Source organism: Solanum pennellii, chromosome 9 (genome assembly GCF_001406875.1).
Source record: "Solanum pennellii chromosome 9, SPENNV200".
NCBI classification, from domain to species: domain Eukaryota; kingdom Viridiplantae; phylum Streptophyta; class Magnoliopsida; order Solanales; family Solanaceae; genus Solanum; species Solanum pennellii.
This window is the reverse complement of record NC_028645.1, coordinates 82,023,133-82,035,294: the sequence shown is the minus strand read 5'-3', so window position 1 is coordinate 82,035,294 and position 12,162 is coordinate 82,023,133. Positions and strand designations below refer to the sequence as shown.

The 12,162-nt window shown below is 29.3% G+C and overlaps 1 protein-coding gene across 1 annotated transcript; it reads right to left on the bottom strand.

Moving 5' to 3' along the window:
• Window positions 1-4,456: 4,456 nt before the first annotated feature.
• LOC107031532 (malate dehydrogenase, chloroplastic-like) lies at window positions 4,457-7,695 on the bottom strand. The gene is made up of 2 exons (XM_015232945.2): window positions 7,571-7,695; window positions 4,457-5,810 (listed from the first exon to the last, which is right to left on the bottom strand). Exon 2 carries the CDS (start codon window positions 5,800-5,802, stop codon window positions 4,564-4,566), a length of 1,239 nt encoding a protein of 412 aa, XP_015088431.1. The 5' UTR covers window positions 5,803-5,810; window positions 7,571-7,695; the 3' UTR covers window positions 4,457-4,563.
• Window positions 7,696-12,162: the final 4,467 nt, after the last annotated feature.

The following is a 12,162-nucleotide window of genomic DNA, read 5'->3' as shown; positions in this document are numbered from 1 at the left end:
AGGGACATGTGTCACAATGTTATCTATCGAGCTGATATTTAATAAATGTTGAGTCGGTGTATATATAAAATTATGAAACGTGTATGTTCGTTAGTATAAATGATATATGTACTCCTGTTTTAAAACGATAAGAGCATCAATTTCCAAAAAGTATGACAAAGTATCTGCATGTCATTTATGATAGTTCAGAGGTGTATTTGTCCTTTTTCCCTTTTAAATTTGGTGGAATCCGGATACGTCCCAATATATCACGTCTTGATTATTTCGAATACATTCCTCAACGTCCCGATATATCGCGTCTAGATTTTGGATACATCACACAACGTCTCATACATATCTTGTAAAGTGATGCACCCGAGAATATGATTTTTTGTAATTTTTTCAAATGATAAGAGAATTTTAAAAAATATGATAAAATAAGTTGTGTATTTAAACAATTTTCCATAAATTATTATACTTAGTTGATAGTTGTTACATATGTTTGATAATGTATATTGTGTTGTATGATACACTGTATTTTAGTAAGTACAATATTTGAATAGATGGTATCATTCTAAGTCGTTAAACAATGTCATATATTTATAATTTGAATGATAAATCTAAGAGAAAATATTGAATAAAAATAGAGCTACTATAATAAGATAAAGTAAAGGATAAAATATGATTATTAAATAATAAAAAAAATAAAATCAAAGTGACAATGCAATCAAACGAACAACTATTATATAAAATAGGACTTTCTCTTATTAACTAACGATGAATTTAAATGATATTATGCAATAATATACGAGTAAGAATAAATAAAAGTCCGAAGAAGGTGTTAATAACAAATGTGATTTCATATTAACAAAAGAATCAATTCTAATATTAGGAATGAAAATAATATTGAATTTTTACGGTATAGTTTTGCATTGGTTTAGGCCGTGAAATACATAATACAATTAATTTTATTTTTCTTTAATATTTAGTCATATAATTAATATCTATTACGTATATTTATTTGAAAAACACGAATCAACGTGACCTAAGAAACGAATCATGTAATTAGTGAACAATATTTTAATGGCATAAAAATATCATAACCATCTAATCTGAAATAAACAACTAATAACATGATTTTGGAATAAATAATCACACATAATAGTTAAATACAAAACATATTTAATAATATAAAATTATACTTAAAATGTTTTAGTTTTTTGCAAAATATTTAATTCAAATATTTATTGTATGCATAGTTTTTTTGCTTCTTGAATTTACGACACTTTAGCTCATCCAATTCGCACAATGAGAATATAAATATAGTACCTCCTCTTTACCCTAAATAATACAAGTATCATATCAAAACTTAAAAATTTGATTAATATTATAGAGAGTGATACTTTTTTTCAAAAATAAACATCAATAACCAACAACAACGCTTTACACAAAATTAATTAGTGTTAAAACAAAATAAATTACAAAAATATATATCAACATAGACCTTTGGGTTGAGGAATATGTTGAGGAATATTTTTTAATCAAAAGTAAAAAGAGAGAGGGCGAAAAAATGGATGGAGGGTGGTTTTTTTTAAACTTACCCTTTTCTGTTCAATTTATACTCTAGGTATAAGGTAGAATGTGGGACTTTCTTCAAACACAAGTAAATAAAGCAAAACTTTGGCATGCATGTCGTAGACATGGAAAGAACACGCTCTATGATTTATGGTTGCTTTATTGTTTCTCGGCATTGTGACATTTTGCATTTCCAAGCGTCATAAATTCAGTAATACTATTTATTGTCATGGATTCAATAATACTATTTTTTGCTGACTAATGATATTCAGACCCATTGCAAGCAATAATACTATTTTTTTGCTGGCTAATGATATTTAGACTAGTTGCAAGCATTTAGAAATACACTATGCTTCATCACTATGAGTATTAGAGAATATGGTGAGTTTCGTGGTTTGTGTGTGTTGTGTTTGTTATTATACGTCGAAATTCTATGGAGTGTATCTATATTTAATTAATTTCATTTTATTATTATTTGAAATAATAAATTGGTTGATATTATTAATAAAAGACAAAAACATGCATATCTTGATTCTGGTTGAAAATTGATTAATTTTATTTTATTACTTTTCAAATAATAAAATTTATTAACTTGATGTATCTATATCAATATATGATGTATCCAACAAACAAAACAATAAATATATGATGTATCCAACAAACAAAACAATAAGATACATGAGTATCATACAAGTGCTTTCATATGTATCAATTATCATAGAAGGAAGTATCTAATACTAATTTTATGTATTTATTATATGTGTAGTATGAATTTCATGTATCTATTTATTTATATCATCCAAATTTAATTTCATGTATATTTTATATGTATCTATTATTAATTCGATGTACCAAGCATCAATTTCATATATTATATTTAAAATAATATATCTCATATACATAGAAAAAAAAAATTATGTGTATCTAAATATGAAATGTAATTGAAACACACGAATTAGGAACAAATCACAACTGTGGCCTTATCATTAATCCAAAAAAAGTTGAAAATTTCAAAATTCTCTTTTTCTTTAAGGATCTGATTTTTTTTTTATATACATGAACTCTTACTAGATACATGTAAACATAATGTGTATCTAACATCGTTGCACTTGAGTGTGCATCTAATGGTGTATTTTATTTATTTTTTTAATTAAAACTTGGCATAATTCTATCATTTTGATTGAGTCGTTTCTATACTTAGATCTATTTTTGACGTGAATGTTGGCGTATGAAGAGTCGGTCCCTGCAATGATAAATTCATGAGTGAAAATGAATAAATAAAAGTTGTTTTATTTAGCATAATATTATTAGTCTGTGATACATTTAACGAGAACCATCCGATTTCAAGATGTTCAACCATTAAAGTGTTTGAGAAACAACAGAATCAAAAAATATAAAACCTAATTTGTAAAAAAAAATTAAAATTGAACTTCAAAACATTATGAACTCTAAGGAGTTTAGATTTAAGATAATTATTCAATTTCTTTATTTAAGGGTTTTGTGTATTTAATTAAATCTTTTAAAATATATTGTATAAATATTAAAAGTGATAGTATGAGTAATTATTTTAAATTAGAGGTAAATATAGTATATATAGTAGTGATGTATGTGTAGTTATATAGTTTATCCTAAGTAAATTATAATTCAAACATTTAATTTACTACAAACAAACTTAAAATATTATGGTGAAAGTATTTTTTATTTTTGATAGTCCTTTAGTATTTAGAGTTGGATTTATCTTATAGGATTTTCTTGAGTGCATTGGATGTTCTCACCGAAGTAAACAACGAGAGTTTATTATATAACACGATATGGGGGAATTTTCGCATATAGTCATTTAAAACTAACTTAATTATGCTTCATAGCTATAATTTTTTAGTTATGAATTATATCTCCATGTTAGAGGGAGGAGAGAGCGAGCGAGCGAGGACAGAAAGTGGAGAGATGTGAATTGTATATGTATATCTGTCAAATAATTGTATATATGTAATTGGTATACATATATATTAGTATATCAGACAAACGAGATTGGAAGAGAGACGAGTGAGAGAGGGCAGAGAGTGGAGAGACAAATTGTCTATGTATAACTGTCAGATTTATATATATATATATCTAGCGAGCGAGATTGGGAGAGGAAGGAGAGAGACGAGCGAGACTGGACAGAGAATGGAGAGACAAATTGTATATGTATATCTGTCAGATTATTGTATATATGTAAATGGTATACGCATATATTTGTATATCTGGCGAGCGAGTATATCTTTCTTGGTCACTCTCATAGAGGAGTTTAATATATTGAGTTTCATCGAGTTTAAATGTTTAATTATCAAAATCATGAATAAGAGAGTCCAATTCACAATCTGAACCAAATACATAGACCTCAAAAAAATATGAATATACGAAACACTTGAGATAAAATGGACATACAAATTTTCTAGACAAAATGACAAAAGAAATAACTTATATTGGAGACTCGAGTAGATTTAAAATAATTCCTTAAATATGCTTTTGAGTGATTTTGATTTATTAAATTTTAAAAAATTAGCATTTGTAGTTTATCTCCATATATATGACATGTTAACAACTTTTATCTATTAAATTTTAAGGAGATTTTTGGGAAAAAAAAACAATTTAATCATCCACATCTATTCTAGATTATTATTTTTTTCAAAAATAGCCACCAATAACTATTCTAGACTTTCATATATGAAATTTTAAAGTCGAAAAAGTCTGAAAAGGATAAAGTGTTTGCAGATACTTTTAGCCACCGGAGGACCGACTCAATGAGCACCTTTAGTCGGTGCTTTCTCGAACACCTTCTCCCTAACCTCACAGGAGGTAGAGAGATTGTTTCCGATAAACCTAGAGTAGAGATGAAAAGGAAGCAATGACAAAACACTAGTAGAGTTCAAACCAATAAAAAGAATAAAGGGCTTAATAAGTTCAAACCATGCAAAATTGTCATGTTGAGAATCTTTTCCTATAATTAATCTAAACTAAACTCTTTCTCTAAGCACTCACCGTTTGTTTTTGAGCATAAGTTATCCCTTTCTCAATGCTAGCTTTCAACTCTGGTTTTAGAGCTTCTAATGCCTTCTGTTCATACTCTGTTAATCCACGGAGATCAGACGAAATCAATGCCTCGATGCCATTCCTTCCTAGTTTAACTCGTGATGCAAAGAATGGAAGTTCCGTCAGGTCAGATTGCACGTAAGAACACTCGTAAACATCAGCATCACCGTCAAGGGCACGAAGTGAGGATTCAACAAATCTAGCTGCAGCATATGCCATTGACAGTGTTGCAGATCCTGCTCCAGCCTTTGCTTCAACGACCTCGGTCCCAGCGTTTTGGATCCTCACGGTTAGTTCCTGCACTTCTTCGTCGGTGAAAGTAGTTGATGGTCTTGTCTTTGACAGCAATGGCAGAATTGTTATCCCTGCGTGCCCACCAATCACGGGGACGTCAAGGTCTATGAGTTTCAGGTTTTTCTTCTGCGCGACGAATGTGTTTGCCCTGACAACGTCCAGGGTGGTAACACCAAAGAGTTTTTTAGGATCATACACACCCTTTTGCTTCAGAACCTCGGCAGCAATCGGCACTGTGGAGTTGACTGGATTACTGATAATGTGGATAAAGGCATCTGGGCAATTGTCAGCAACAGCCTCAACCAAGCTTTTCACAATATTAGCATTAATGTTGAACAAGTCGTCCCGTGTCATACCAGGCTTTCTCGGAACGCCAGCTGGTATGACAACTACGTCTACACCTTTCAAAGAATTGGCCAACTCAGAAGCTCCCGTAAAGTCAAAAACCTGAGCGGGAGTGTTGCAATGGCTGAGATCTGCTGCGACTCCTTTGACATTTGCAATATCATAAAGGTGCAACGATGATACTAGCGGCGACATCTTAATCAGAAGAGCTAGAGGCTGACCTATACCGCCAGAGGCTCCGAGAACAGCCACTTTATAAGATGCTTGAGGCTGAACATGGTTCGAAGATCTCTGCTTTTGGTTTCGCGCTTTAGGAGTAATGGATTGTCGAAGAGCTGCAACACTTTCATTTCCTAGAAATGACGACTCGGATTCACATCGTACAAATGCCTCTGCCTTAAGGCCACTGAAATTCCTAAGGTAGTCCCTGGTATTGCATTTCGCAATGAAGGCCTTTGATTGTAATTTCGGGCTCACTATGGAGCCAAAGGATGTGGCGGAACCAACTGAGAGAGTAGTTGCTGATGCTGCTGCCATTTCACCGACTGCAAAAAGGATCACTGGCATTAATTTCTTCTATGCATTGTAAGACAGGATTTTAGTACATACATGGGAAACAATTTAGCAGTTTTTTACACTGATAATCGATGAATATTAATTGTAAACCACAACGAATACATGAACAACGGGTTACTTAGTGTCGTACTTATTCTACATTTCAAAACATGTTGTGAACACATCTCTACCAAACACAGTATATAATGATCTACTTAAGCATTTACTCTTATTGTTCCAATTTCATCGGATGTCCCCAAAGGGACACTTTAACACTTTACTCTTAGAAACCAGCAAACTCTATTTTTCGGTTGTTAATAAGATTTGTTGAAGAAATTAAAAGAAAAGGATGTTCATTGCTTCACGACCCCCTAAACCAGGGAAAAAGAAAGAAATTCCCGACTAGTGTAAAATCATCGAAAAGGAGTTTGAGCCTAACAAAGAAAAATAGTCAAATAAGTTGTTTAACAAACAATGCATCCAAGTTCATATATTTATTATCCAAATCAAGCTATAAAAGACACTTTTTGAAATGTTAACGTTCGCAAACAACTGTATTAAATCATCTCATATGAACGGAACACCAGTAAAACATATAAGCCAACTATTCAGCTCAGCACAAAAGACAGGAAAAATACAGCATCAGCGATTTTGAAAGATTGATGACAGGAAAAGTGTAAGTATTCACTGTATCATTCATATTAGACATAATAAATAAACGTTTCCCTTTAACTTGGCATCAGTTAACATCTATGCCTTCCAACTTTGGGTATGCACCTGATTGTATAAAATTGAAACAACTAGACACATACGTCCTAACATTTCGCGTGAGATACCTCGAAGTGTAATTGAACAGATCTGCAGAAATCCTAAAAGGACCAACAGCTGAGAGAGAATTCTACCACAGTTAACTGTTAAGGCTGCTAGGAATGGGATATCCTCTTTCTTTTTTTAATATCGTGATGTCTAGGCCAACTTGCACGCAACCCGACTAATTCCTCGGGTACCCTACTACCTCCCACCAGCATCGGTACAAGGTAACCCTATCCACCAAACAAAGCTTGGACACATTGCCTTAAATACATTAACTTTCTTTGTGATGTCTGGACCAGCTTGCATACAGCTCGATTAATTCCACAGGTGCCTTCTACCTTCCACCATCATTGATACCAGGTAACCCTATCCAGTATTCCACCAAACAAAGCTTAGACACATTGCCTTAAATAAATGAACTTTCTTTGTGGTGTCTGGACTAGCTTGCACGCACCTCGATTAATTCTACAAGTACCTCCCACCAACATAGGTACTAAGTAACCCAATCCACCAAACAAAGCTTGGACACATTGCCTTAAATAAATGAACTTTCTTCGTGGTGTCTGAACCAGCTTGCACGCGCCTCGATTAATTCCACCGCTACTTACTACCTCCCACCAACATAGGTACCAAGTAACCCTATCCACCAAAGCTCGGACACATTTGGAAGAAATCACAAATCAAGCTAACCCCTTAAATAAATTAACTTTCTTTGTGGTAAATACAGCATTCAATTGAATAATCAAATGAAAAGATTCAATCTTTATTCTTCTTTTCATTTTTCAAGGACCCCCTTTAGCCTAACACAGACAAAGAACATCAAATATAGCAAAATCCTACATAAAATTGACAAATTACACCAAAATGGCACAAGAAAATAAACAAAAAATCAATAAAAAAGTTCAGGAAATCATATATAATAACAATAAAAAATTACCTCAAATTCTCAGAATTTTTACTTATTTTTTCTTCACTTCTACCTATAAGATTATAAAATTCGGAGGTTCCGAGGCAGATAACTAAGAATGTTCCTGAAGATATGGGGAAGGAGTTTTACCAAAACAAAGATATGTATAAAGAGGGTAAAATAGTCATTTTCACTTGGTGAAAAAAAAATGAAACCTTAATGATTTTTTTTTAAAAAAAATAATACAATAAAATGTGACGAAGTATTTACATCATATCAATAAATATATTCATAATATGATATGTACTAAATAATTATTATTGGTTAATTGTAATTAACGACTTAAATTTAAGTTTTGTTTAAATTGAACACTTCTATTTCTTAATAAAAACATTGTGATAGAACATTTTCAGTTAAATTTTGGATTTTTTTTCTTTGTGTGTGTCCGTTCTTATTTATCTACTAGTTTTACGCACGTGCTTTGAACGTGTATACTATCGCATATATATTATACAATGTTGTGAAATAGAATTAATATTACCAAATTAATGTTTTTACTAAATAATTATATTTGAAAGAACATAAAAAATAATGTTTTTAAATGATTAATACGATTGTCATAGAGTTATTTGTATTTTGAGATCTTATTGACCAGACATCATTAAAATATTTCAAAATATATTTAAAATTTAAATATGGGTAAAAAATGACATTACTTTTTACTTCCCCTCAATTTTGAAATCATATTGACCAAATATCATTGAAACATTTTAAAATATACTCGGAATTTAAATATGGGTAGAAAATGACATTATTGTTTACTTTCACTCAATTTTGTAAACAAATCTAACCAATAATTTTTTATTTTTTAAAAAATACCAACACTGTTTCTTCTTGAGGTTTTGAATATAAATTATGGACACTATTTAAGTACAATTATTCTCTTAAAAATTTGTACTTGAAATTTAGTATGTGCATGACACTAATAAGGATTACCTTAAATATTTCAATATTTTATCATTTATAAAATATTATTACTTAATTAATATTTGAGTAAAACTATCATAGAGGGGTAATTTTAAAAAAAAAAAATAAAAAGAAGAGGATACGTTGTTGTTATAACGAATGATTGTTAAATAGAGGCTTGAGTGTACGTCAAATATTTGGCTTCACACATACTTTGTTAAACATATACAATTTTAGTAGCATACTTTAATTTTAATATATGAACATCATCTTTGATGAAAAATATTTCATTTCATTAAGTTTCTAGCTTATCTTTGTAGAACTGTAGTCTTCTTTGTTTTTCTGGCGTATACATAAAACATATTCGTTGTCTAATAGAAGTATCAGTATCAGTATCTTATAAAAATTGTATCGTGATATAAAATATTTACCTTTTTCAATAATAGAAATTAATAGATAAAAAAAAAATTGAAGTCCTATTTATAGAATCCTTAATTTTATTTTTGAATACATTATGAACTATCACTACTTTCTTATTTATTTTTATATACTAACTATCAAGGAGGGTATCTTGTGACATAATATTTTCTAAAATTAAAATAAATACATAATAACAGGAAATTCATACTTAGAAAATTACATACTCAATACAAATATAAAAAAAGCAAAAATATATGGAACAATAGATAAACAATGAAGAAGGAAGATGAAACTATATGTTCATACTTTATACTATATTCACAATAGTGTTCCATTTGATTAAAATATCTTTCCACCAACATGTTATTTTCTCTGTTCATTTTTACTTACATGTCTATTAAAAATAATTACAATCATAATTATAATCATATGATAAGTAAAAGTGAAAATCTACTTTTGAAATTAGAATGGAACTCCTTCGCTTGTGGGTAAAAGAATAAAAAAAGAAAAAAGAAAGAAGAAATTTCTCACTCAAATCATGCGACTTTTTTCACATTTGTTTATTAGTTTTTCCCACAACTTTTTATCATTTTTAACTCATGAAAATGGTAAGAAAAAATATGAGTGTCAATTGATGAATGATTTTGCTACAATTTGTTCAAGAATGTTATGTGGTACCTCGAATTTCATTGAATTATTAACTTAATCAATTGTTCAAAATAACCCTTGAGATTGTTGAAGAAGAAGAGTAGAAAACTTAAAATAATATCGTAGTCTAAAAGTGAGAGGAAACCTCTATTTATAGCTAACATATAATAGTATGAATAGGCGCTAACTATACCTTATCAGAATAGTTACAACCTTTCGGACTATTGAAAAAAATCATTGTTTATCAAAAAAGTCAACACACATCGAAAAAGCACAATCCTTTAGAAATTCAAGAAATCACAAACATTTAATGTGAAAAGATATTTACTTTCAATATTATAAATTAATAAATAAAATAATTGAGTATTTTTAATTGGGGGTATTATCATTCAAGTTTGGGAGTTTGTAGTTTGAAGGTAGTATAGATTAGTAGTTAGGTTAACCATGTAATTATATTTTGTTATTTAATTATATTAACATTTTCAATTTAAGGTTGATGGGTATGACTAAATAGATGAAATCTTTTATACAATTAACTTAAATTATTAGTAGATAAACAAAAAGTACATGTAAATAGCATTCTAAAATTTAAATTAAAAGTGTGTAATTGAATTTGAGTTGTATCGATCTGATTTCTTACTATACTGATAATATTGGGCCCAATTCGACTGTATCAATTCAATTACTTACCATATAGATAATATTGAGCCCGATTCAAGTTTTATCGATCTGATTTCTTACCATAATATTGGGCCCAGTTCAAACAAAATCAAATTAGATTAATTTTTAAATTCAAGTGTTTGAAAATTGATAAAAATATTATAGCAATACGTGTCTGGAGGGTAGTTTTGAGCCGAAATATAGTTTAAGGGTAAATATGAGCTATTTCGGATAGTTTAATGGTACTTTTGACCCTTTTTCTTTTAGTATATGTGGCAGTGGAAGTCTATTCGCGTGTCATATGGTATCCACGTGACATTTAACAATTTCCGTTAATTAGAAGGGCACTTTTGACCTATAGTTTGATGGAAAGAGTAGTTTTGAGTCAAAATATAATTTAAGGATCTATGTAAGCTATTTCAGATAGTTTAACGATATTTTTTATCCTTTTCCAAATAAACAATTTAGATATTTGTTAATTAAAAAAACACGAAAGTTGATGAATTTCCCGTACGGAAAAAAACAAAATTTCAAAATTATGACATTTGTATTCGTTTTTGTGTAAAAAAAAATCATATATACTCTAACAAAGTCAAAGAAATGAATGTCAATTTTTTATTTTATTTTTTTGAGCCACGTTTAAATAAGTTAAAGACTTTATTTTCTTTGTAAAAATAATATAGATGCAAATAAAATACTAGATTTTTTACTACGTAAATCACACTAACATTATATACCATATAATTTCATTATCTTGATAAAGGACCCCTAATTTGGATCTTAGACACAAATCTTAAATCTTTATAAAGTTGTTAATAATTAATCATATCTCGATTTTATGATAATGTATTTTCAAAAGTGAAGTCAATTTTAATTTCGTAGATTAAAACTATTAAGACGTTCGTAACATATATATGCTTTTAGCTACCATCGCTTCGAAATATAGACTTTTCAAATTTAAGTTGCATCTATTTCACATTTCAACTAAACTAAACGATTATTTATTTTCTTTTCTCTTTTTTTCTCATTTAAACAACGTTAGAACAAAATTTGATGATTTGACTTGACAAAAGTCTTGTTTTTGGTACATAAAATTACATATTTTTTTTCTCTACCTAGAAATACCTAAATGTCGTAATAAATAAAATATTCCAAGACCAATAGTACATCCAATACTTTAATTATTATTTGATCATATGTCAAATACTCCCTGCGTTTAAAAAATGATAATCTAATTTGACTTGGAACAAAATTTAAGAAAAGAAAAAAGATTTTTTAATCTTGTAATTTTAAATTAAAGTTCTGTCAAATGAACCAAAATGTTCTTTAATCTTGTGGTCTTAAACATGTCACGTGAAAAGTTAAAGTTAAATTGTTGCCAAAAAAGAAAATGCGTCATTCTTTTTTAATTAAAAAAAAAATAAGGTTATTTTTTTTTTAAACGAAAAGACTAATAAATTGAACGAACGCTATGATAATTTAGTGGTAATATAAACACATTTCTAAGATAGCAAGATTATAGATCCCAACTAAAGTGAAAATACAATAAATTATGTCTGAAATAATAGAACGGTACTTATTCTCATCGACACACGATCTGTTGATCAATTCTTATTATTACTATTCTATTTTATAAGAAGCTCATATTAATTTTCAATAACTTGCTAAATTTTATCATGCAATAATTGTCATCTATCTTTGCTTTGGACTTTATTATTTATATTTCGTGTCGAAAATACCGAACTAGTTAATTCATGCTCCATCTGGTGGTCAAAGTTTGAGATGAATACAAAGGCATAATATTCAAAGAAATATTCTTTTGTCAATAATGTTTCCCATGTTTTCAGCAAAGATTGTAGGCCCCTTTAATAGCTGGCAAAATATGTACAAAAATTTGATGTATAGTACAATAACTCTTTCCCCATGCT